This window comes from Hemicordylus capensis, chromosome 2, assembly GCF_027244095.1.
Source record: "Hemicordylus capensis ecotype Gifberg chromosome 2, rHemCap1.1.pri, whole genome shotgun sequence".
In the NCBI taxonomy this organism is placed as follows: domain Eukaryota; kingdom Metazoa; phylum Chordata; class Lepidosauria; order Squamata; family Cordylidae; genus Hemicordylus; species Hemicordylus capensis.
In genome coordinates, this window is record NC_069658.1 from 285,503,122 (window position 1) to 285,530,818 (window position 27,697).

Here is a 27,697-nt window from a genome sequence, read left to right on the forward strand (position 1 = left end):
CATTGCCATTTAAATTTCAGAGACATGGGTTTTTTGGCAAATAAGCCCTCGCATTAATGTGCTTTTTCATTTGCCATGACAAAGAATTGTTCATCCCGAACAGGAGTGCTTAGGGGTAGGGATGGGTGCATAGGGCATGAAACTGCTACTGTATGGCAAAGAGCTGACTCTTAGAAATCATTCCAGATGGCTTGGAATGTTTCTACAGCAGCTGAATATCTTAACAATCTGGCTGAGGATTTTTTGAGTGAAAAAACTGAAGCCTTCAAAGGAACTGCAGCAACTGCAAAAACAGTCCAATGCCAAGGAAGTGGCAGCAATTATGCTGCTCAGAATCATGATCATAGATTCAGACCAAAAATGGCTGTGTCTCATTAAGATACACAGATGCATCTACTATCCCATCTCCCACAAAAACCAAAATAGAGCAAAGCAAATATAGAGGTCATTCACACAAGCAAAAACTGTGTTCTATCCAGGTTTGGGAGTGTTCTATCCCTGTGTTCTATCCCTCCTACTGCCTAGTTGTTTGCACCCACGCAACTGAAAACTGGGAGCACACAGAGCTCCCAAACCTGGATAGAATCTCTTGTGTGGATGGCCTCACAGGTTTATGACCATTTAAATCAATGAACTACTCTCTATATGAGTGATGGAGATCAATGGCATTGATAGGAATTTTGCTTGTTATCAGGAATCTTTGCACATATAAGAGGCTGGGCAAAATTAACCAACTCCTCTCCTTCTCTAGAGTTACCAAGCACTTAAATGTCGCTGCCATTAATCACAGGATGACAAATTCATTCCCATTCCATCACAACACGGGCCCAGTGCTCATTTGGTTTAAGTGAACTTAGCTTTACCAACCTCCCTGGCTATAATTGATTCCATTGGCACTAAAGTCCAGCTACATCCAGATTATACTCATGCTCACTTCTCTCAATAATCTGGATTAAATATATTTTAAATCTGCAAGCAAAAGTGACTGACAATGCAGACACCCACTGCTTTTGCACCTTGTCCATTCTCTTTTCTCTTGGCAATATACAAGTATAGATCTAGATATTCATGGAGTTTCTGTCATAGCTGCATGGGGATTTCTTTAAAGCCTTTTTAAAAACAGCAGCCTTGGTGGACCCTTGCATACTAACCCAACAATTTTTTAAAAGTAGAGATTACTTGACTGAATGTACATTTTAAGCCATATTTGCAGATAAGGATTGACAAGAGAGGGTTTTGGGTTTTTTTGCCCCTCGCCACCTTAGTCGTATGTATTTTTCATGTACACACATTTAGAATAAACTTGGACTGTAATTAAACTAGGCAATGTAAATTATTATTTCCTAAGCATTCATGACTCTTCTGAGAACTGAACTACAAATGCTTTTTCAATTGAAAATGAGCCACGGGAGGCTACAGTCGGGAGAGTGGGGAAAGGAGAAATGGCTGCTGGTCAGTTTTCTCTCAAAATAATCTTTTCCCCAGAGGAATTATACAGGTATCAACATATTTTCCCTGTGAAGAGAAAAGCAGCTTGATGGGACAGTGGCTGACATAAAAAGGAAAATTGTTTAAAGTAGTCCCATTGAAAATAAAATGAAAAATTAGGCAATGCCTAACTTTTCCTTTTAATTTCAATGGAACTACTTTGAGTAATTTTCCTCATGTCAACCAGTGAATTTGAGAGGGGAAATGGCTGCCAGATAGGGTTAAGTATCCCTTATTAGCCACCCTTTCTCCACTCCTGATTGTAGCCTCCAGTGGCTGTTTTCCATTTAGAAAAAATGCTGTAGGAAAATGTCACATAACTCTGTACCATCTATTCTGGCATTTTAAAAATGAGCAAATTGGACACACTTCTTTTATCATCTCACTGTGACAAAATCTAGGAACTGAATATCATGCAGTTTATATTTGCAGAAGTGACCAGGAAGAAAATTATTTTTAGCATTCAGAGGATGTACTTTTTTTATTAGTTATATTTTATAGGCTGTTCTGTAGTATGCAAATATAGTTAAGGCAAAAACTCTATGGTTTACACAGACAGTTATGGGTGTGGCAGTTCCAACTGAGCTCCAAAAAGAGGCCTACAAAATCATAAAAGGTTCTCTTTTTGCAGGTTGTGGTGATTGTAGTTGTTGCCTGCTGAGGTAGCAGCACTCACCATATGCTGAGAGGCACATGTTACAACGTTCTTAAACATTTCTGTAACACTTCTGTAACACTAATCCCCAGCTTTTGCTGTTGCCATCAGCTATGCAGATAGTGCATTTGGAGCATGGAGGACCTAGCCAAATTGTGTTACCATGGTTTTGATTTTTTTAACCCAGTACAGTATCTCAGACTGGACATGAGGTCCCATGCTCCCATGGCATGAACATCATGGGCCATCAAATTTCTTCACTTTTTTGAGTTCAGTTGGAGCTGCTTACATTTCCCGCAATGCAGAGAGAAGCATCCGGCACCCCGACTCTCAGAGAAACCAGTACCAGCCACTCACCCAGAGGGAAGGACCTCTTTGTCTGCAGGGAAGTAAGCTTTTTGAGGTTTCCTCCCTCCCCACTAATCGTCTTGTCTATTCTCACTGGTCATGAGAAAGGGCTTTCTATTTGATACAAGCCTCACACATGGTAGCTAATATATACAAATCCAGCTGGGTGGAAGGTTTGAGCTGATTTGGGAGTTGCAGATCAAGCTACAAGCACTTGATCAGTACCAGCTACATCTGCAAGCACTCAATTAGCCCCAACCTCTGCTCCATCTTCTGCTCCAGGAGGACTGGGGATAATCTTTGTCAGGGTGGCTGTGTCTGAACTCGGGTTCTCTGTGATATCCTTGAAGGGCTTCAGGACATGCATCACCTTCAACCAATATGGCAGCCCCAAGGGGGCAATCCAACCCCATCACAGTTGCCAGAAACAATACATGAAAGGGTGTCTGTTGCCTTTTTCAGCTCTGCAGGATCAGGTAGGTGGAAGTCCACCTGGTGCTCACATCCTGAACAATGTTGTTCAGCCAATACCTGCTAACACTGGAGCTGCTATTCACCCTTCATGCTTTCATTGCCCAGCTACTTCTCTGTACCTCTGTATTGGATCACACAGGATGGTGTTGCTATCATCCTTGCCCCCTGGCCCAAGGGCATGCTTTATTGCGAGGTACAGCAAGTGAGCAACACATGGGATCCTCTTGTATCTCTCATTTCCCACTGCTATAATTGCTGATACTGTCAGTAACAACCACCAAAATCCCCCGATGTCTCTGGTGATTAGCCAGCCCTTGAACACACCCCTTGATCACTCTAAGATGTGAGGGGGGTGCTATGGGTATACCCAAGAGGCTATGGGTGGGCAGTACATCTCTTCCATATCCTGCCGGTGCACTCCTCCTCCCCGCCAGCTAGTGCCTGCTCCTACCATTGTATAAAATTTTATATATTTTTAGATATCTATATCTATATCTATCTATCTCACACACACACACACACACTTAGAATGGAGTCTGAAAGAGTGCTGTTTGCCCATAGTCATGATTGAGCAGGGATCTGAAACAGGATCTCCTTGTTCCGAGTTTAGAACTTAAGAGACTAAACCACAGAGCTTTATACTATAGGAAAGAAAAGGACTCCAGCTTCTGATATGGATACAAACATGAGAATCTCTAACTTCATCCTGCTGAGCCTCATTAAACTCTTTAGGCTCTTTAAACTGCTTTAACTTCTACAGATATAAAAAGGAAAAGGCAGTTGTGCTGATGATCTCTTGGTCTAAAATATACAGAAAGGGAAGAAAAACATAACATAAAGAAATCAAGGATTGCTACACTCAGTAGAGTACAGAACTCCTGTGCTTTAATTACTATATAGGAAGGGGATTCTCAACAAGTGAAGTGTTCACTACTGCTGCAGACAAAGCTGCCACCTGTTGAAAAATCTGCTTCCATACAGAACAACTAAAGCTACAGGGCTGCTTAATTCTGCACAGTCTGCGGTGATCCTAATCAAACCCACAGGGTGATTCACATCTCTTTTAAACTGCAACCTCAGAGTTTCTTTGTAGTTGCCCCCAGACCCCACCCCCCAATGAAGACAAGGCACACATGTATGGGATAATAATGTATTGGATAATCTAGGGTATGGGATAATCTAGGGCCACACTTTATTAAATATTAATAAAGGATAAGCATCAAGCATAACTAGAGTGTGGGCCACTCCAAGACCCTCAAGGGGCATTCAGCCTCCTATCAAGAATTGCCTGCCTCCTTTGAACTTTTGGGTGAAGCAACCAGGCCTGAAAGAAGCCAGCAGCATCCACTGCATTGCTTCATCCAGCCACACAGTTTACTGTGCTGAGGAGGCAGCTGCAGAGGTCACATTCCCCTTGAGCCCCAAAATTCTGAATGGGTGAGCCAAGCAGCCACCAAGAAGTGGCCCATTCCCAGACAACCCTTGGCCACAAAATCCTGAGGTGCTGTTCCATGGAGCCACCCTTAACCTACAACAGGTGCCTCTGGTTACACACTGTCGATTCCTTACCTGACCCTGCCCACACTCACCTGCCCATGTGACCAAATGCCTAACCATTGAGACTCCATCCCTAACTCTCTTAAACACACTGCAGTGAGGAGTAGGTGAAAAAATCCACACCCCAAGCCAATCTGGGTGAAGACAAAATATTCCTACTCGGCCCCCAAACAACCAGCTAATCCTTCACTGTGTAACGGGAGGGTGGATGGGAGCTGTCTGTCTGTCACAACTATGGGGAGGAGAGAACCAAAGCCACACCTTCAAACCACAGCTCCTGCTTCCTATTGGCCCGCACCAGTCACGTGGTCTCTGGCGCCAGTCAAAGGCCTCCCCCATCACATGAAGAGGGTGGATGCAACACGTCTGCCCTGCCTCCATGGAGCCCAGGCCCAAACCCTGCCACTCCCAACAACATTCCATGCTAGAAGGAGCAGCATAACCTGTATTTAAATAATAATTTTTAAAACAAAACAAAACACCCTGGGACTATCTTACTTAGGGAAAACAAGTGTTGGACAAGCAGAAGCTACCTACTTATACTGAACAGATTAGGAGTCAGCAGGTGGTAAATAATCCCTCTGCCTCCTGACTTATCTGAAAACACAAACACTGTTCCAGTCTGGCCAGGGATAATCCACTGAGCTGCATCATTCTTTCGCCATTGTTTTGTTTCTGTCACCTAGGGAAAACACCTCACATTTAAAAGCCTCTAGACAAGCTCTTTTGAGACTCAGACAATTGGTTTTTCCTGCACGAATTATCTCTCCTTCTTGGAGAGATCCAAGAACAAAACAGCTGATTCATCCATTTATCCCATCATGTGAACATGTCAGTTACCGTGGCAATGGAAATTCTCCCAAACCAGAGTCCTCCCTACATTAAGAGTATAGAGTTGCCTGTTTAGGGCTGTGTAGTTCATCAGAGGTTAAAATTGTATTATCTTTACCATATTGGTGATTGCATGGAATTGTGGCAAGCTGGGTAGAAATATTCATGGTTGGCCTTGAATTCTGAACAATTGTGTGGGTGTTCAGCATTTGTTTATCTAGGGTCATTTTCATTTTAGTTTATTCATTCTTATGCAGGACACACATTAGAAACATGGCACAACTGTACCCTTGGAATTGCAGCTGATCAACAATCTTATTGAGTATACCTTGGTTCATGCACAGGTTGGGCACTGAACCAATTTGGATGAGGTCTGAACTGGTTTGACACCACGGGGAGGGGAGTGGGGAGTAGGATCTTTAAAACAAAGGAGAGCAGGTCCTTACCTGCCACCACATGGAGCTTCTGGCTGCAGCTGCACTTGGGCCAAGACCCATGCAATGCACCAGCTTGCACACCAGCCATGCATGTGTGGTGTCATGTGCGGGTTCTTGGGCCAAGCGCCACTGCAGGAGGAAACTGCATGCAGTGTCAGAGAGTAGGTAAGGACTCCCCTCAGTGCCTCCCCTCCCCATGGCATCGAACTTGTTTGGCCCTTGTCCGAATCAGTTCAGCACCACACCTGTTTGTACACATCCTTAACTTATATGATATGTTCAAGCATATGCTTTCCACATTAACATGTTGTATTAAGTGTACACATAAAACTTCTGATGTGTACACCAAAAATGTAATGTGTGAAATGGCTCATATTTATTATTTTAGTCGCAATGGTCAAGCATGCATTTCCTAAAATATTGCTTCTGAGGATGTGTCACCACCATGTGGAAGGTTTGTAAAGCTGAGTAGCATTGACAAAAATCTCCACATCCATTACTGCGGTTATTTTGGTTTAAGGCTATTTCATCCCACTGAAATAAATCAAAGTGTGTTTTGCATGTATTAAGACTCCAAATTGTGTCTGACCCTTGTGCAGATCTACAAGACAAGGTGGTCACTGAAGGGAAGCATCCCATCCATCACAGGAGCTAAGAATTCTCATAATTCTTGGGATCAGTCCTCTTAAATCTTAATGCCCCTTGAGCCGAAACAGGGCTAGTGATTTAAAGGAGTCTTAGAAGCCCTTTGTGAAAACACACAGAATATTATTTTATGCTATTTGTTCTTTAGTTAGTAACAAGCAGTCCAGCAGTGTACTGTCCAAAGGGAAAATAAAATGAAACCAACCCAGATTGTCCAGGTTCCTGGAATAATTTTAAAAAGAGTTTGTACATTAAAAAAAACAACACACGCACACATACAGCCTTCCAAGTTAAGGTTTAGCTATCCAAGAGGATACACAGGGTGCCAACAAAAAGGTCTTGATAAAATTGCTGTCAGAAGGGTGAAGACCTAATGCCAGAGATTGTCCACTTAAAAAGATGCCCAACAGATGTCTGAATGTCTGGCAGTTCTTTGAAAACAACTAAAGAATGGGATTTTGAAGCAACCTTCAGTGACTCACTCCAGTGCTTACACTACTTTTCTTGTCCTTAAAAAACTCCTCCTAATTCCTCCTTAAACTAAGGATGGGCACAAAACTGGTTTGCCCAGTTCGGTTTGAATTTGAACGTGTTTGAACCACTTCAAACCTCCCAAAGTGGGTGGGGTGGTAGCTGGCGCCCATGGGTACCTGCAACCCAAACCCCATAGCAATCGGGCAATTTTTTATGAATTTTTGAGAGAGAGAGAGAGAGAGAGAGAGAGAGAGAGAGAGAGAGAGAGAGATCATAGGGTATAATGGGACTCGAACCAGCCTATTATTCATTATTGTGGAGCACCCATGGGTGCCAACAACCACCCAAACCCTGAAGCAATTGGACACCCCTACGATTTTTTATGAATATTTGAAATATTTTTTAATTATTTTTCTCATAGGGTATAATGGGACCCAAACCAGCCCATTATCTCCTATTGTGGAGCACCTAGGGGAACAAAAGTGGGGTAGGTGGTAGGCACCCAGGGGTTCCTACCACCCACAAAACCCCAAGGCAATTGGACACTCCTCTGATTATTGGTGAATTTTAAAAGTATTTTTGAATTCCTCATAGGGAATAAGGAGGATTGCAGCAAATATATAGCTTCACGTTGGGGGGAAAGGGCTGTCCTAGAGTGGAGTGTGGTGGCTGGTAGTGCCCAAGGGGGGCAAGGAAGCTATCAGAATTATTTGAAAGGAATTGGGCAAAAAGCTGCTTATTAAGTGATTTTTGAAGTTTACGCGTCTTTAAGGTTTTTCTCCATAAAGAAGCATTGAGGTGTCAGCAAATGTATAGCTTCACGTCAGGGGCAAAGGGATGGCCTAGAGCAGAGTGTGGTGGGTGGTAGTGCCCAAGGGGGGCAAGGAAGCTATCAGAATTATATGAAAGGAATTGGGCAAAGGGCTGATTTTTAAGTGATTTTTGGAGTTAATGTGTCTTTAAGGTTAGCAATGAGAGTGGATTCATGGTTTGTCATTGAAAATCTTATATGCTACCAAAGAATCTACACTCAGAACACTTCAGAAACAACAAAACCCAGGACGCCATGGGTTAGAAACCCATGGGGGTGGTTGACACTCCTTTCCCTGGAAAGTTTTTTCTGAGGTGTGAATTCTCATTCTATCATAGCAAATGAGATTTTTTTCAATTAAACAACTCTCATGACCCCACTTTCACTTTTTCACACTTTCCTTTACTATGAATAATATGAGGAAGTAATCAGTTTAGCACACTTCACCTTATGAAGACAAACCTCATACAAATAAATTCACCATAATTCACCCCTCTGCCCAATCACTCTTAAATTGGGGATGGGTGGTAGCCTCCACCCATTAGGCACTATCTACCAGCCCACCCCACTCCTTTGGGGCAGATCCACTTTCTGCCCCCAATCTGCCCCAAAGACACCCAAACTTCAAAAATTCTCAAAAAATCAGCCCTCTGCCCAATCCCCCTGAAATTGGGGTGGTAGCCTCCACCCATTAGGCACTACCACCCCACCCCACTATTTAGGGGCAGATCCACTTTCTGCCCCCAAACTGCCCCAAAGTCACTAAAACTTCAAAAAATTCTCAAAAAATCAGCCCTTTGTCCAAACCCCCTGAAATTGGGGTGGTAGCCTCCACCCATTAGGCACTACCACCCCACCCCACTATTCTGCCCCAGGCCCCACATTCTGCCCCAATATGCCCCAATATGCCCCAAAGACATGAAATTTTCAGAAATTTACCAAAAATCAGCCCTTTGCCCAATCCCCCTGAAATTGGGGTGGTAGCCCGCACCCATTAGGCACTACCACCCCACCCCACTCCTTTTGCCCAGATCCCATGCTATGCCCCCGAACTGCCCCAAAGTCACTAAAACTTTAAAAATTCACAAAAAATCAGGATTTTGCCCAATCCCCCTGAAATTGGGGTGGTAGACTCTACCCATTGGGCCCTACCACCCCACCCCAAATTTTGCCCCTGGGCCCCTTTTTACCCCCCAAATCGATTCAGATTCAGATTCGGGTTAAATCCGAATCCAAACCGAATCAAGGGTGATTCGGGTGACCCAGATTCGGGCACAAAACAGAACAGGGGTGATTCGGTTCGCGTCCGAGCTGAATCACCTGAAATCCCGAATTGCACACCCCTAATTTCTATACCACCCAAAATGGAAATTCTTGACTGCAAATTCAAATTGTTTGGGAATGTAATCTGTCATTCCCTCCAGCACTTCACAGGTGAAAATTGGAACATACATGCAATCCTAGTTCTCACAGAAAGGATCGTTCTGTACAAGTCACACTTCTTTCACCATAATATATCATTGAAAGCTCATTTTACCTATTGTATGGCTGATGAATTTAGCTATAATCCTGTTCATAGGTTTTTTGTTCTTTGGGGTAAATATAACATAAGTATTCTACAGCAGGGGTGTGCAAAATGGTTTGGGTACAAAATGATTTCTACCCAAATCTGGCCAATTTGGGTGATTTGTAGACAAAAGAATCACCCCTGTCATCAGTTGCCCAGATTCGGGTACAAAACATTCAGAGATTCGGACCTCCATTTTGTGGCCAAAGTGGGTTGAGTGGTAGTGCCCAATGGGTGGAAGCTATTTCAAAGAAATTGGGCAAAGGGGTGATTTTTAAAAAGAATTTTTGAAGTTTACGAGTCTTCAAAAAGTCTGTAAAAATCACTTCTTTGCCCAATTTCTTAAGTTTTTCCCATAGGGAATAATAGGGATTTCATCAACCTTATAACTCCACGTGGGGGGCACCAGGGTGGCCCAGAGCAGGTTGTGGTGGGTGGTAATGTGCAATGGGTACAAGGAAGCTACCATCCAGATTTCAAATAAATTGGTGAAAGGGGTGATTCTTAAAGAATTTCTGAATTTTGCAGATCTTTAAGATTTTCCCCCATAGGGAATAATGGGGATTTATGGCCCCATAACTCCACTTGGGGGCACCAGTACGACCCAGAGCAAGTGGTGGTGCAGTGCACATAGGGTACCAACCACCCCCAAACCCACAAGCCCAAGGGGCATTGGGTTTTGTTGATTCTGAGGTGTTCTGAAAGTAGATTCTCTGGTAGCAAATGAGAGTGGATTCAGTCAATTCAAAATATGCTTCATAAGGTTGTACATCAAATTAAGCTAGTAATCAGAACTGATCCAATGTGGGCTCTCTACTCAACAATTTTTATCAGATCAGAGCCCATGAAAACATTGCCCAATAACATCTGATCCCATTGAATCCAGTACAAGTATGTATGATACACTGTGGATTGGATTGGATTGGATTAGTGAGAGGAAATAGGGGTTGTACTGACTTTATTTTACTGGGAAAAAGCTGCTGCCTGTGTGGGCAGCAGTGGCATCATTTTTAAATCATTGCTTTTCTTCCTGGAAGCTGTCCCATAATGCCCCAAGAAAGGAAGCAATGTCATGATGGGGAAGGCTTCCTGGAAAAAAAATGATGATTTAAAACGCCATTGCTGCTGTCACAGAGGCAGCAGCTTTCCTCCAGTAAAAGGGAGAAGGGCGCCCACAACCTTGCTACCAGGTAAGGACCTTGCCCACCAATCCAGTCTGATACAGGATGTTATGCACCAGAGGAAAGACGGAACGTTTTGATGACATTGTGAGATGATTTTCAGGAAGAAGAATGCTGATTTTAAATACCTCCTCTGCTTATCACAGAAGCAGCAGCTTTCCTCTGGTGAAAGAAAGAAGGGAAGGCCACCTCCCTGTAACCAAGAAAGCCTCTCATCCCTGCTATATCAAATAAATCTGATGCACTGCACACTATTTGATCAATTCAGTGGTGAGGGGGGGCATGTTTATCCTTAACCCAATGAACTTGATTTGGATGAAATCTGATCAGTCTGACCAGTCACTGAATTGATGCACAACTACAGTGGGTAAAGTGGTAGGATATGCATTGCATGCTGCCATAGCATCCAGGCATGTGAATTTATACTCTCAAATATTTGCCTTCTAGGAACCTAGGGGAGAAAGCTAAAGCCTGAAGAATGGCAACTCCAGCAAATAGAGTTGATCATCTTAATAACATTTCAACTAGGTGTCCCCAAAATGCAAAAACAGGAACAGGGACCACTACATAGAGATTTTCCCTGATGATATGATAGGCTGTCCACCGTCTCCAGTTTCTTGTGTGTGAAAGAGTCCGCATGTTTGTTCTGCACATTTGCATCTTGTTATCTTGATTTGGGGAAAGCTCATATCAGAAAGCTTGAAACAGCTGCAAAGTTTAGCAATATTTTGTAATCACGCCAGTGTAGTGGCAAATGTAGTCAATATACTAACAGAGGAGTGATTAATATTATTTCTCAGGTTGTTTTTCTCCTCCTTTGATCAAACCAAATTTGAAAATGAAACAGTAATATTTTGTGTAAAGCACAGACTTCATATTCCTTCCTTCTCCAGTTGTTGACAGAGTGTGCCATCTGCCGGAGAACTGCAGTAAAAGCAGCACTCAATATGTCACCTCTCTCTCTTGTCTTCTTCCCTGAATACCTTGTAATATCTGTGTTGGTTATAAAATTGTAGCTTTTAAGGCACTTCACAGTTCTAATCCCCTTTCTTTTCCTGGATTTGTCCTTCTGTTGTCTTCCTGTTCTATATGCTGTACTTGACCCAATCTTCTGGTTAGCTCCTCAGTCTAAATTGGCACAGGCTTATCTTCAGTCTATCTGTCTGAATTATCCTAGGCTTGGAACATTCTGCTTCTTAGTATGAGTCTTATCGCCTTCCTTTTCCTTTAACAAGTCATCTTCTGTATTAGATCACAGGTCACAGGATCTGTTCTGAAGGCATGTGGGGCAATAACCTTGCTGAAACTAAGCAAGCTGGGCTTGTCTAATGCATGGATGCAAGACTGCCTGGGAATCCCATGCATGCACTCCAGCATGGCAAAAAAAACAGGACGTAGATCCAATAAATACATTCTTAAACCTTTAGTACAGAATAATTCTTCTACGCTTCCTTTTTCTTTCATCCCTCCTTCTCCATCTACTCCCTTTTCTTATTTTTTAAAATATGTTATTGTACAGTGCTTCATAAACGGAGGTACTTTATAAATGTAGAGATGATAACAATGATGATGATGTCATCTCATTTTTGCTCCATAGTAGCTCCTGAAAGGTTACTATTTTCTTTTTCAACAGAACCACCTACGTGGATAAAGAAACCAGAAAGTAAGGCTTATGGTATTGGTGATTCTCTTGTGTTATTGTGTGAAGCTGTTGGCAATCCAGAACCAACTATAAAATGGAAACTGAATGGTGTTCCTATTCCTGATGGTAAGCACCAAGTGCAATCATACAACTGACTATCAAATATGTAAAAAAGATCAAAGCAGCAAGGTGGTTGTTGCAATTATTAAGATGCTTCTTTTCAAAATAGCTTTGTCTGCTTCAATGAATGAAAATATTTCTTCCTAATGATTTAATTGTGATGTTTCAAACCACAGCACTTAAAACCCAGCCTCTAGCCTTTATTGAATATGGCTGAAGTATACAGATCAATTTAGTATGTGCAAAGACTAGCATCAGGGGCATAGGAAGCTTTGTGGGGGCTGGGGAACAAAGTCTGACCCTTCTTTCACGTGCGTGAAGCATGTGCATAACCCAGGCCATGCCCCCTACATCACACCCCCCACGTCAGATGCTATGGCGGATTAACGTAGTAGGAAATGTATCATTTGTTATGGGCCCCGTGTTTTTAAGGGCCCTGCACGCCCAGCTTCCAACAGGGAATTAAAGTTAAAACTTTACCTGTTTTATTTGGTCCACGTTAGATAAAATATCCCTTTTCTGCTAAATGTGCCTTTTAAGAGAAGGCCCAGCACAGCTTTTTGTCCACATTTTTCTTTTTAGAGTGTGAGCCCTTTGGAGACAGAAAATCATCTACCCACTCTTTATTTTTCTAACCACTTTGAGAATTTTGATTGAAAAATGGTAAATAAATGTTCACCGTTGTTGTAGTAAGTGTGAGTTTGTGGCTTGGTCTCCCATACTCCAAAATATAGCAAATGGGGGAAAAATGAATTACTTTACTATGCAAGTAAATAATTTATGTTTTAATATTTATGTGCATTTTAAAAAATTTAGGGCCCCTTTATAACACATGCTACAGGCCCCACACTAGCTTAATCCGTCCCTGATCAGATGCAAGGGAGTGGGGCCAGTGCAGAGAATGGGGCTGTTACAACTCCAGCATAGTTTCATTTCCCTTGTCAGCAGTTGGTGGAATCACTGAAAGGAGCTCCTTTCCCTGGAAATTAAGAAATGAAACTATGACAGGGCTGTGTCAGTTCTCTGCGCTGGCCTTGCCCTCCTCCCCTGCCGTGTGTCTAACATCAGATGCAGCATAGGGGCCAATGCCTGGTGGGAGAGGAGAGTCCATCCCTCACGAGCCAGTGTGACACTAGCTGGTGAGGAAAGGGGCATACCTCATGATCCCAGCTGGTGAGCGCTTTGTTCACCGACTGGGTATGGGAGGGTGCAAGGGGGCACCAAGGGTGAACGGGGAACACTGGAGATCCCAGACCCTTGGCGCCTGGGGACAATTGTCCTTCCCCCTTGCTCAATGATCACCATGCCCCTGACTAGCATTATTTAAGAAGCTTCACTGCAGTATTACGCCTTCCTGTTGGCTTGCTCTTGGTGTTACTTCTTGTCCTTAAATTGGCATGCAAATTTCCTCAATTCTGATCACTTGGATAATATCAATGTCTTATCACAAAGCAGGGGTGTGCAGAAAGTAAATCAAGATCTTCAAGGCTTTTACAAACAAAGGACTGATCTGTAGTAAATAAGATGTGTATCTCTATTATATAAGCAGGTCATCCCAATGTATGACTCACAGAGTGCAGCAAATAATTTGCTTGACCCCCAAACACCACAGTCACTATTTTGCATTGGTTGCTGGATCTTGGGATTCTAGTAAATAAACAAAAGTACTGTTGTACTATCAAAAGCTGGGTGCTCATTAGTCCCCAAGAAACTAAACCACAGTGGGACAGTTTAGATGATACATCTAAACTGGCCTAGCCACATGCAATAGTAGGCATGCCCTGTCTTCCCTTCCAGCACAATGTTCTTCAGAGTCATAATTGAATGAAAGGCTGGTTCAACTGAACTGTCCCTCACATGCAATTTAACATATTTATTATTTATTTATTATTTATTATTAAAACTTTTATACCACCCTTCCAAAAGGCTCAAGGCAGTTTACATAGCATTTAAATTGCATGGGAGGGGGATTTCTGCAGAAATATTTGCAATTATGAGTTTGTGGAACAGTGAACCAGGAGGGATAACGCCGACCAGAGACGTAAGTTTGGGCGGGCTATAAATTTGATAAATAAATAATGGAACATATAGCCTTAGATCTCTTACTGTATGTGAATGGGCCAGTTCAGATGTATTGTCTGAGCTCTACTATGTAGAATACTTAGTATACTGATTATTTAGAACATAATAAAAGCCTTGCTGGATCAGGTCAAAGACCCATCTAGCACTCTGCTTCACACAGTGGCAAACAGATGCATCTAGAAAGCCCACAAGTGAGGGAAAGATGGCAATGCCCCCTCCCCTTAGTGTTCCCGAACAACTGGTGTTCAGGTGCATGCCCCCTCTGATTCTAAAGGAAACATATGTGGAATCTGAGGTAATGTTCATAGTACAAGTGGGCTGGAATAATGAGCTTACCATGGCCCCTGCTTTAAAAGCCAGGAATCTGATTCACAGATGACAACATGCATAGTGCTGGGGAAGATGAAATAATGGGCTTGTTCAGTGCACAACTATCTTCACTCTGAGATCACTGTATGTCATATAAAATGTTCAGACTAACAAAGAATGTATTCTTGGTGCTCAAATTAGAAATTTGACCTAATGGATGTACACTTATACAAGCAATTCCTTATCCTATTAACATGTCTTCACTGTTGCAGAAAGTAAGTTCAGCAGGGGTGTTTTTTCACCAAGGGAGATCAGTGTCAATAATCTACAGCTGCAGGACAGTGCAGTGTACCAATGTGAAGCAAGTAACAAGCATGGCACTATCCTTGCCACAGCTAACGTGGATGTCCTCAGTAAGTTCTTTCTACTTCTTATGGCAGCTTACTAAAACTAAGCTAAACTAAGGGCATAATTTTGCTACCATTTTTTAGTTCAGTGGGACTGAGATGTTAACTAATAATTCCACACATGTGGCATAGTGGGCTGACCAGGCATGTTTCCAGGTACAGCTGCTATTTTTTAAGTTGTGATTTTACAGTATTTGGGGTGGGGGTGGGGAACGGTACTGTTGGCTGCATCAGGAAAGCACTGAGTAGTTTCCTTTCCTCCATATTCAGAGGAGGTATAGAAATGTGTCAAACAAACAAACAAACAAACAAACAAACAAATAACTGTATTAGTCTATTGCAGCAAAACCAACAAAAGAATCATGTGGCATCTTAAAATCTGATTCACTTTCATAGACCAGAATCCACTTTACCACTCTTCATGTATCTGATGAAGTGGAGTGTTGTCCACAAGTGCTTGCTGGTGTTAAGGTGCCACAAGTCTCTGTATTGTTTTCACTTTACATGTCTCCATCCCACCTTCCTTCTTCCCTCCCTCCCTCCCTCCCTCCCTCCCTCCCTCCCTTCCTTCTCCTTTTACATCTGAAGTCTCTGAGTGGTTTACACAAATATCTAACATTTTCAAATTAAAGCAGAAAAATGCGGAATGCCCTTCCATCTCTATGGGAGGTGGTTCACTGGAGACCCAAAGAGAACAGCCACCAATAATAAATCAATAGGGAGGGGAACCTGATGCCCTTACTGAAGGATGCACAAGGTTAAAGCAGAAGCATGTGGCTACTAGTTCAGCATGTGCAAGCATGTGGCTGCTGAGTGGCACAGGTATGGGTTGTGATAGAATTGGCCATATCTGCTGCTAGCCATCAACATGTGCTTTCACGATACTGAGCTACACCTGGCAACACCTGGTATGGCTGGGTTCCCCTTAGCCTTGGGTGCTGCTCAATGAAATTACCTTGATACCTCTAGCAAAAGACTTGTAAGGTGCCACTTGTCCACTTTTCAAAGACATATATTTTTTCGGTGGGAGGGATGCAGCCTCTGGCCAGTGACCGAAGTCATATAGCCTCTCCTCTTGCCTCCTACAACCAAAGGAAGACTGGACATCTATTGTAAAATAGACTGCCTCATGCAGTGGTGGGCTCTCCTTGTCTGGAAATTTTCAAACAGAGGCTGAATGGTCATCTGTCGGGGATATTATAATACATTCCTGTACCTGAGCGGGGAGTTGGACCTCCAAGATCCCTTTCAGCTCTGCTGAGTTACTGATTTCTCTAAAGTGTGTAAAATTAGAATATTAAAAGTAAAATATTGTGTAAAGTTATATAAAAACAATCTACATCATACACCAAAGATTTAGAAGGATGAAGATGAAGTGGGTCCCCGGGAGAGAGAATTCCAGAACTGTGACCATGTAGACACCCTCCTAAATCTTTGAAGGTGATGAGACAAAGAGCAATATCTCTGCTGAAGACCAAGGCAGGTTCATGTGGGACAGAGCAGTCCTTGAGATATCTATGTCCCTGGCAGGCCTGTGAAAAGTTTGGCTACAGCTGGACACTATGCACTGCCTTCCTGGTTCTCGGTAGAGGTGACTGTTCGGGAATTCTGCAGAGAAAGCATGGGAAAGGATTGCACTTCCCAGCACTCCTTGCACACCTTCCTTGATGTTGTCAGAGCTCAGCAGGGTTTTCTTAAAGGAGCCCCACCAGTGATGGAGAACGTGTAGCACTGCACAGTTACCGCCATGTGATGTCGGGAGGTGGTGCAAGGTATTCAGCTTCATAGACATTACAGCTAACCCCCAAATGCCACTCACTTTTGCTGGATTTTGATCAGTAGTGTTTCTGAGGAGGATCTGTTTAAGCGTCTGCATTCCCTGAATCTATTTTGCAAATATGCTTATACTTTTTCAGACATTCGACCAGAAATGTTAACTCCAGATGGTGAAGAGTATGTAGCAGTTGCTGGTCATCCAAGTTACATGCACTGCCTGTTTTTTGCTATACCTTTACCAGACTTTACTTGGTAAGTTTATATTCAACTCCTTCCTCTTTTCCATAGGCTGCTGCTGACATATAAAATGTTACTTCATGACTGATTATAGAGCCATACATTTAAAAAGCAGCTGCCTTTTTAAAAAGCTGTATCAATTCCAAACTTTATCTATCTATCTATCTATCTATCTATTTAAAATATGTATATCCCACAGCAGGGAAATGCTTGACTAACAAGCAGAAGGTTGCCAGTTCAAATCCCCGCTGGTACTATATCGGGCAGCAGTGATATAGGAAGATGCTGAAAGGCATCATCTCTTATTGCGTGGCAGGAGGCAATGGTAAATCCCACCTATATTCTACCAAAGAAAACCACAGAGCTCTGTGGACGCCAGGAGTTGAAATTGACTTGACCGCACAGTTTATACTTACCCCTCTAGTGCAATACTGCTTGGGACAGCTCATAAAACACTATAAAAATGTAAAATTAATAAAACCTAACTAAAAACAGGACTCAGTAAAAACCGAATTTAAAAGCTGAAGTCCATCTGATAAAATTACTGCATTGAGAAGCTAATAAAATGGGGTAAATTTGCTTTTACTTACAGATTTCCAAGGATTATCGTCTCGCAAGGTTAATGTAGCTACATATTGTTTTGTTAGCAAAGAAAATGATAAGGTCCCATGAGCTGCTCTTCCATTTCCTTTATGTAGGTAATGGTCAACAGAGCTTAGTTTGCTTAGAGGGCTTCCTTGCTCAGGAGCAATTTAGCTAGATTAATGAAAAGCAAATGTTGTTTTTGAAAAGACACCAAAACATTCAAATTCCACAAAGGTCTCTATGGGTTTATTCAGGATTACAAATAAATGCACCGCAGAATTAAACTTGGTTTGTTTAACTCTATAGGGGACTTTTGTGTACTTAACACTAAGCTCACTGATGTCCTGGGGTCTTTCTGCCCTGTGATCTCACTTCAGGTATCTGGTGTCATCCTCAAAGACTTCTAGGGGCTCAAATTCAATCCTGCAGTATGTTGAGTTTACCACAAGACCAGCTCTCCTCTCTGAGAGAGGAGAGATGATCTTGTGATAGCAAGGATGACTTGTCTCCTTAGCTAAGCAGGGTCTGCCCTGATTGCATATGAATGGGAGACTACATGTGTGAGAACTGTAAAATATTCCCCTTAGAGGATTGAGCCGCTCTGGGAAGAACAAAATGTTCCAAGTTCCCTCCCTGGCAGCATCTCCAAGATAGGGCTGAGAGAGATTCCTGCCTGCAGCCTTAGAGAACCTGCTGCCAGTCTGTGTAGACAATACTGAGCTAGATGGACCAATTGGTCTGACTCAGTATATGGCAGCTTCCTATGTCTCTATGTTCTTATGTTCCTATATATGACTAGCATAACTTCCTCCCAATTTCATCAGCTGACCAGAAATTCAACAGGTCTGGCTTCCCAAGTCCCTAGACAGATACCTGCCTGGTACCTGATAATCACAGCAGAAATGTTCACACACACATATACACCTTGCACTTGCGGAGGCTATACTAAACATCACAGCCCAGTTCAGAATATTCTCTGCATTGGTCAGTTATATTGGCCACATTCTCACATAACACAAAACCAGAATTTAAGTGGCCTCCAGTTGAAGTTTTAGTATGTCCAAATGCGTGTAACCCCAGTTCAGACGGAAAATGGACCTGCAGTTTCCCTCCCCAGACTTCAATGTGTACCTTTGGTTTATAGTAAGTTTCACTGCCTGTTCCTCCAGTTTTGTGCTGTCAGCATTACATTCAAATGTGGCACCACAGTCTCACTCTTTGGCAACCAGAGTTGGGGGAGGAAGCTCCTCCCTCACTCCAGCTGCAATTTGCTGCCGGGACTGTCCTTCAATCAAGGGGGAAGCTCACACAGCCAGTTTCCCCTCCCCCTTCAGTCTCAGAGATGGGAGAGCATGGGGAGGGGTTCATTGGACCCATGGTTCTACATTACATACAAATGCAGCCATTAATTGTTACTTCTGTCAGAGCATTATTCCAGTCTCATGACAACCCTTTGAAGTAAATTGGCTGAATGCTAACTTGCCAATGCCAGCCTGGTGAGCCTGAACCTGTTTGTAACATCCACTGTTCACATTGCTCTTGTGGACTTAAGAGAGTGAAGTTACCTCCTAAATAAACACAATTTCCCCCAAACAACATTAGCCTGCTTCATTGCTTTTGTAGAACAATGAATGATTCCAGTGGCCAAGAGATCCCCTGAACATGAGTGCAGTGCATGAGTCCCTATAGCTTGCTGTGATCTTTGAGCTGTAAGGCAGAAGCCTGGATGCCTTGACATTAGCACTGTACCTCACATTCCAACACCACATTTGAACAAGTCACCCCCTGATGAATAATCTCTTATTCTGGTTGTTTTACTAGGAATAAAGAAGACAGCACATCACGTCTGGATAATGTGCATATAAATGGAACCCTGGAGATCAGAGAAACAAGAAAGGAAGATGCTGGGTCTTATTCTTGCTGGGTGACAAATTCTGCTGGGAGAAGTGCTATCACTGCTACTCTTACTGTTAGAGGTGATTCTCATTATGAACAGAAGTTGCTGCAGTAGTGCTCATGTGCAAATCCTTCCCATTAATCTTTATAGACATTTTCACCTTCCCAGACCATTGTTGTTTATGTTCTAGACACAATCCATCAAAAGCAGTGATGTAATTGTATTAGTGATGCACTTACTGACTTTATTGCATGCCATTCCCCATTATCACAACTGTGTGTCATGCAGAACCAATCATTGTTTTCACACTTTTCAAACTTGGCATAAATCATGCATATTTCCCCTTTCAGCAACAAACAGTGGCTTTGTTGTGCACTCCCACCCCCAAATCCATAGCACATGTTTATTTCATTATACATGTTTCCCATTCTAAAGCACAGAATCAACATTTTCCTCTTGTATCATGGTCCTGATAAAAATTGCCCCCAGGATACTATAAGGTCCAAGGGGAAGCTACTATGTCACCAATGGGATCTTCCTTCCTGGGATTAATAGCAACTTGCCGAGAGGGTCATTATTCATTGGAACAATGGCTTAATGGGGAAAGGATAAAATGCCCTTTCACCAAAGACTCTGCTCTTATGGGGCCCCTACATGGCTGTTTTTTAAATCCTTAAAAAACAGAACATGACATCACAAATTACATGTTTAGCATCACATGTGGTCTGGTCCACCTATCTTCTCACTACCCTTCCAGGGAACAGCACAAACTGTGGCCAAGTAACTCTTGAGCAATACTGGTTTCCTCATGTGCTATACCTGCCACCAAAAGTTCACCTAAATTGAAATGCAGACTGAATACGGAAATTCAGTCTCCTGAAGTAAAGCATCGATGGAATTCAAGTAGAATATTCTCATTAGCATTCTAACATGGGCAAAGTGGGAGTCATAATTACCTCATTGCTGTGGGAATAGATTAGACAAAGACTAGTGAGTACTTCATTCACTGACCTCTTAGCTAGCTAGCTATATATTCAGATATGTAAATCAAAAGAAGGAATTCTGGGGTGCAGCAGGAAGCCTTTCCAAAGAGCGCTGTAAAGAAATATTAAGCACATAGCTGGCACTGGAACCTAAATCCTCCATGGGCACTTGCCAAGGCCCAAAGATTATTGTAGGGCCACCTGAGTTCCTAGACTATGCTTAGTGTTCTGGCTAGTTTTCCATTTAAGGATCACTGCTGGAGAGATGTAAGCATCGAGTTCTTCGCTTTGTTTACCTTTGTTTATTTCAAAGTATTTATGATTGCTAACTGACAATAATAAATGACAATGCAACTTTAAAATGCCCTTTCCCCTTATTTATTAGATGCTACCAAAATATCTATTGTACCTAAGAATCCACAAGTTTTGAAAGGGCGTTCAGTTTTACTGAAATGTCACTCTCAATGTGACCCACATCTGAAACACCACTTTAAAATTTCTTGGAGAAAGGATGGAGAAGAGCTTGGAAAAAACAACACTGAGGATGGCAGGTATTAAAAATGGGTTTTCTCTTTGCTTCTGGTTGGCACATACCAGGTGCCTCTGGACTCCGGAGGCCACAGACTGGGGCCCCAAGGTCTGGGGTTAAGAGCACTCCTGGCGATAATAATGTGGCTCTTTTTAGCACTGCATGCCATTTGCAGCACAGCACAAGAAAGAGGGAGGGGCATCTCTTTAGGAAGCATTACAACAGAATTAGTCCAAGTGTCCTGGGGGCCTCCTGCCACCCCGCCACTGCCCTGCCACTCCTCTCCATTTTCGACATGGCGCTGCCATGTGCGTGATCGGGGGGGTGGCGGCAGGGTGAGCCGAGCAGGCCTCTGCCTCCCCTGTGATAGCACAGCCCAGGAGGGAGGCAGAGATTGCAGGGAAGGGGGCAATTCAGTCCCTGGCATTCTGGAGTTGCTGGGAAAGCACTTCCCTGGGGGAGGCAAAGCTCAGCAGCAGGGTGGGAGGAGGGAGCCTCAGAAATGCCCTCCTGGAGTGCCCTCCCGTCCCTGGACAAGCTGCTGAGAAACAGCAGCTGAGCTGCAGGGACAGGGAGGCAGGCGGTAAGGGAGCACAGGGGTGCTCAAGGCCCAGACGAATGGGTCCACCTGCTGCCAGCACCATGGGGGAGGCTGAGGCCTGCTCAGCTCACCCCCACCCCCCAGCTATGCACGTGGCGAAAATGGAGAGGAGAGGCGCAGTGGGTTTGGACAGCAGCAGGATGGCAGGAGTCCCTCCAGGACAGAGAACTACTTCTTAGTTTTCAAAGAGTGTTTTTAAAACAGAATTATAAAAGAGAGGAAGCAGGTGTCGAGAAATATAAAGAACATTGGGTATGAGAGAGGATATCAAGGGGCCAAATTGTGAGGGCAAAGGATGCCAGGTTAGAAAGAGCTGGAAATGCTGGGAGGATGACTGAATGGTTAAGAGCAATGCACATGGGAGGAAGAGAACCCTGTTTTCTTCCCTCTTTAGCAATCCAGGTGGCAATCACCAGGGCTAATTTTGATTTTCAAATTTTTAAAGGGGGGGCTCGCAGCGGCGAGTGGGGGTTGCTTGCGGGTGATGGGCTCTGAAGCCCTTCAGGCCCAGGTGCCAAAATTACCTAGGTGCACCCCTGATTATTGCCCAAGCAACATAAGGTGCACTTTACTTTCTTTCTATGCAGGTTGTAGCCTGGGCAGAAAGATAGGAAAGTGTCCCCAACACGTGGTAGCTGGTTTGCTCTGCCTGTCTCTCTGCATTGTGCTTCAGGTTGTGATTCTCCCAGATTCCCCATTGCACTGACAGGCTTGTATTGGGTAAAAGGTCCTGCTAAAACACGCCCCCCCCTCCAGTGTGGCATGGTATTTTTCTGACAGATGAGGTCCTATCTCATCTGGTGCACAGAAATTGTGGATGAGATTGTGCTGTTAGGCAATCTATGTACCATTTTCAATAGTACTGGGCTGAATATTTTCCCCAACCCATTTTTCACTGCTGCCCTATGGAAAAGAGATGAAAAAAAGAAGGAATTTCATCTGGTGCAGCTTGTCATGCAGAACGAAGAAAAGGTGCAGCTACTGAAATTTCCTCTTCTGTGCATCTGTACAGGAGATTAAAGACTGGTTGGTACTGTAAGCGTGCACATAACATGCCAGCCAATAGCCATAATAGTAATAATGGGCCAGTTCAAACACCTTCCTCTACGTGTGAGGAGAATGGGGGCCTGTCAAGAAAATACCCACCCTGATGTCACTAAAGGACATGCCAATGCGATCTTGGCATATCTTCTAATCACATCTGAGGAGCATCCATCCAAATCACCCTTCTAAACATGCTGCAAAAACCAGTTTAAACCCTGTTTAAACTCTAAAAGTGCCATAGAATTTCCTCCCCCCACTTATTTATTTCTGTGGTTGTAGTCTGCTTTTATACTTAAGATACTTCACAAAATACCACAAAAATAATTATATTCATAAGTTTGCTTTCATAAATCATAAGTTTACTTTCCTGAAGGAAAATAGGCTAATAACTAGTTTATATAAAACATGGGCCAAGAGCAGCAATCTGGGGATGCAGCAAAAGCTGGTGCAGAAAGGCTGCTCTCAACATAGCCAGAGTCTTCTTGAACTGCAGAGCAGCTGCATGGGGGGAAGGCTGCAGGATTCTGCTCTGCTGCATCCCCAGATTACTGCTCTGGATGTTGGATGCTGGGCTACATTCTGCTCAGCCTGCTGTCAAGGTAAGGGACCTGCCAGAGCTGCTGTTCAAAGGCAGTCCCAATAGTGTAGCAACGAGGGTGCCGTGGAATGACTTTAAAGCACTTTGGGCAGCAATTGAAAGGAGCCAGGTAGACCAGATCTCCAAGGCAGACTGATGCGCCAAGTCTGGAGTGGAGGGCTGGCCTACCTGCAGATCCCAATTGGTAGACCAGCTCTCCCCACCATTGTTTTTCCAGCAAAATGGGCCTCCAAATGGCACCTGATTTGCCCAAGTCGATTCGGGTCAAATTTGGGTGATTTGTCGAGGCAGCTGGCCAAGCCAGCTGCTTTCAATGAATCAGTTAGGGGGTTCTGCAATTTCATTCGACCTTCAATTGAATCACAGATATTGATTCGTGCACACTTCTAGTTCAATTATAGCTAGGTCTCTGCCTCTCTGTGAAAACAAACATGGCCAACTTCTTATCAGGACTATAAATGGATACTAGACTGAGGGCTATAGGCCATCCCCAGGCTCAGAGGCAGAATGCCTATAAATACCAGTTGCAGGGGAGGATTAGTAGGAGAAAAGGCATGCCCTTAACTCTTGCCTGTGGGCCATTGTGTGAAACAGGATGCTGGACTAGATAGGCCTTGGGCTTATCTTATGTTCTTAAGTTCATTCCCAGGCCTAAACCTGGCTAACTTTGGCAGCATTTCTTTTGTCAAATTATTATTATAGAATTATTTTGACTAGGGTGTGCACAAGCTCATATAATCCATCAGTTATCCTTGTATTATGTTTGCATCAGCAATGATCAGACACAATACTTAGGGAAAAATAGTGTATTTCTCCCAATGAAATTGATAGAATCTTTGTTGTTGACTCTGTTAAGGTTATATGTGAATCCTTAAAGCCTAGGAAAATTATGGGGGTGGCAGCAGTGTGTAGGGAATTAGATAAATTTTCTATCTCTGAAAGCTATAAAGTAGCTAATGTTTCTGCATATTGTATCCTGGAAGGACCTCTAGTGGTGAAGATACATTTCTAAGCCCATTTTAAATTTTATATAGAAAAAGCCAAAGATGTCTGAGTCTCCAAATGCACTGACCAAACCATCCAAATGAACTTACCAAATAGGAATACATTTTCAATGATATCATCACATGTTTAGACTGATGTGATGAGGGATTAAGATGTACAAGAAAAAGACCTCTAGACAATTTTTAAAACTCCATGTTGTAGATTCATCAAAGCGGGTCTGAGCAACTATTAGCCTATGGACAGGATCCATCCTCTGGGCCCCGAGACCCTACCAATAACTTTACACTTTAATTTTTCACTCCCTTTTTAGATATGGTAACTGATATATTCACATATATTGCATGCACATATGTGTGTGCAATGCTGTCTGAGCATCTGTGCTTCATACCTATGAAGCACTAACAGCTAGATACTACTGTATTATATTAACTATGGGATGGAGCTGATTATTCCTGCTTTCCAGACTGCTGTATATGGAATTGATCCCAACCACAGAAGTTGACCATCCATGGTTTAAAGGATTCATATATTATTATCTTTATTTAAAAGTTCTGTTCATTTTAACTCTGAAAACTATACACATTCATTTGGTGCAAGAAGACACCTCATTCTAGTAGCCCCTAGCTGGTGCTGGAGCTCTAGCATGGAGACAAGTTTCATTGTTTTTTCTTAAAAGAAACCATTGCAGATATATTGAGGAGAGGAATGCAACCTGTGTCTTGCATGTCTTTCCCCCACCTTAAATGGTCCTATTAAGCTGTGATTTGCTCCACTGTGGAAACATACAAGTGTCTGTGTATTTTGCTAGTGAGGCACACAGATTCAGAGAAGGCAGCTTAAATTTGGAAAATTGCATCAGGAAAGGGGTAGAAAAATATTTATATTTATTTATTTATGTATTTATTTGATTTATATACCGCCCTTCCAAAATGGCTCAGGGCGGTTTACAATCAAAACAAGCCACTAAAACAATAAAAAGCTAAAACAAATTAAAAACAATATAACAACAATTAACCATTTAAAAATATTTTAAAAGAGCAATTAAACAATTTAAAGCAATTAAAAGCCCCAAAATTGGGTTAAAATTTAAAAACCCTGGAAAGCCAGGCCAAACAAATACATTTTAAGGGCTCTCCTGAAGGCTAATAGAGAATTCAAATTACGGATTCCGCAGGGAGCGCATTCCACAGCCCTGGAGCAGCTATAGAGAAGGCCCGCCTCTGAGTCGCCACCAGACGTGCTGGTGGTAACTGGAGACGAACCTCCTCAGATGACCTTAATGTGCGGTGGGGAACACACAGAAGAAGGTGCTCTTTAAGATAACCTGGGCCGAAGCCGTTCAGGGCTTTAAAGGTAATCACCTGCACTTTGTATTTTGCCCGGAAACATATCGGCAGCTAGTGCAATTGTTTCAAAATAGGCGTAATATGGTCTCTCCGGGTTACCCCAGAGACCAATCTGGCTGCCGCATTCTGAACTAATTGAAGTTTCCGAACTACGTACAAAGGCAGCCCCACATAGAGCACATTGCAATAGTCAAGCCGGGAGGTTACCAGCTGGTGCACCACTGTTTTGAGATCCTCCTCCTCAAGGAATGGACGCAGCTGTCGAATCAGCCGAAGCTGATAGAAAGCACTCCTGGCCATGGCCTCCACCTGAGAAACCAGGGTGAGGCCTGGGTCCAGGAGTACTCCCAAGCTGCGCACCTGCTCATTCTGGGGGAGTGTAACCCCATCCAGCACAGGGAGATCTAACTCACTCCTCAGATTCTGAGCCCCCACAATGAGCACCTCCGTCTTGCTTGGATTCAGCTTCAATTTGTTCTCCCTCATCCAGCCCATTACTGCCTGTAGGCAGGCATTTAAAGAGTGAGTGCCATTTCCTGAAGATGAAAAGAAGTAGATTTGGGTGTCATCAGCATACTGATAACACCCAGCACCAAAACTTCTGATGACCTCACCCAGCGGTTTCATGTAGATATTAAAAAGCATTGGTGACAGAATGGAGCCCTGAGGGACTCCATATAATAGCTCCTGCTTTGAGGAGCGACTGTCACCAAGCTCCACCATCTGGGATCTACCCGAGAGATAGGAACGGAACCACTGCAAAGCAGTGCCCCCTATTCCCAACTCCTCCAGGCGACCCAGAAGGATACCATGGTCGATGGTATCGAACGCCGCCGAGAGATCCAAGAGGACCAACAGAGGCACACTCCCTCTTTCGATTCTCCGGTAAAGGTCATCCATCAGGCCGACCAAGGCTGTCTCAACCCCATAGCCCATTCTAAAGCTAGTTTGAAATGGGTCTAGATAATCAGTTTCCTCCTGCCTTTCTTAAGTCATGGAAATCCAGGTCCCCAGGTGGTCACTCTTCCAAGTTCTGACCATATCTAATTGTGCTTAGCTTCTGAATGGGAACTGTATTATGCCTTCTCCCGTTGCTATTTATATGTTGTATATGTTGCAACCTAAACACAGTTCATGGTCTGAACAGCTACATAACTGAAGCTAAGAAGGTCTACGTCTGGATGGGAGACCACCAGGGAACCCAATATAAGGCACCTTGAGCTCTACTATGAGATAAAGGTGGGATAGGAATGTCAATAAATAAATAAAACCAATAAAATATGACATAGTGGCTAACATACTGTGCAAGAGTATGTCAGTCTTTGTGTTTGCTCAAAAGCAAAATTTGTACAAATTGTGTCACTCAAGAGTAAGCCCATTATTTCCAATCGGCTTACTCTTGTGTGATGCAATTTGCGCAGCTTATAGAAATTGCATAAATGCAACACTACTAGGCTGACATACTCTTGTGCAGTATGTCAGCCTTTGATTGCAAGCTTGTTTTTGTGTCAAAGACCTTTAGACTCTGAAGGGTAACAGAGGGAAAGAGCAGTAATGATCTTAATATGCTTTGTTATCATGCAGATATAATCCATTCAGATATATTTTCTTTTTTCCCCTTACAGGATAATTATTGAGATGGATACATTGTTTATACCCAATGTGGAGTTAGAAGATGAGGGAGTGTACACCTGTATAGGTAGCACATCTCTTGATAGTTCCACAGATGATTCTCAATTAATTGTTCTCTGTAAGTAAATTCCTTCAATTATTTCAAATTTTTGGATGACTAACAGCTCAATATATATTAATTTCTTACAGTGGGAAGTAAGCCCCACTGTGTTCAATGATAATTATTTACTCCCAGTAAGTGTACAGATTATTGCAGCCTCAGTATTTGTGCTTTTGCTCCCTCTGGGAAACCTATTCTTAGCTCTATACTACCTGGAACCAAAAATGGATTTCCTTCGGAATTTTGGGGCCTATGACAACAAATTTTCTATGGAGCCTGTAGTGTCCAGGATGTTAAAGTACACATATACTGCACATATGTGCATGCTTATTTGTG

General features: G+C 43.1%; 1 protein-coding gene across 4 annotated transcripts in view; it reads left to right on the forward strand.

The window, feature by feature from the left end:
* Nucleotides 1-27,697, forward strand: part of CHL1 (cell adhesion molecule L1 like) — a 382,907-nt gene that overhangs the window by 295,870 nt on the left and 59,340 nt on the right. For all 4 annotated transcript variants that reach the window (XM_053291775.1, XM_053291772.1, XM_053291774.1 and 1 more), the window contains 6 exons: nucleotides 12,102-12,236; nucleotides 14,894-15,034; nucleotides 16,945-17,056; nucleotides 19,448-19,602; nucleotides 20,892-21,057; nucleotides 27,255-27,379. In XM_053291775.1, coding sequence (XP_053147750.1) covers nucleotides 12,102-12,236; nucleotides 14,894-15,034; nucleotides 16,945-17,056; nucleotides 19,448-19,602; nucleotides 20,892-21,057; nucleotides 27,255-27,379 — 834 coding nt within the window. The remainder of the gene's footprint in view (nucleotides 1-12,101; nucleotides 12,237-14,893; nucleotides 15,035-16,944; nucleotides 17,057-19,447; nucleotides 19,603-20,891; nucleotides 21,058-27,254; nucleotides 27,380-27,697) is intronic.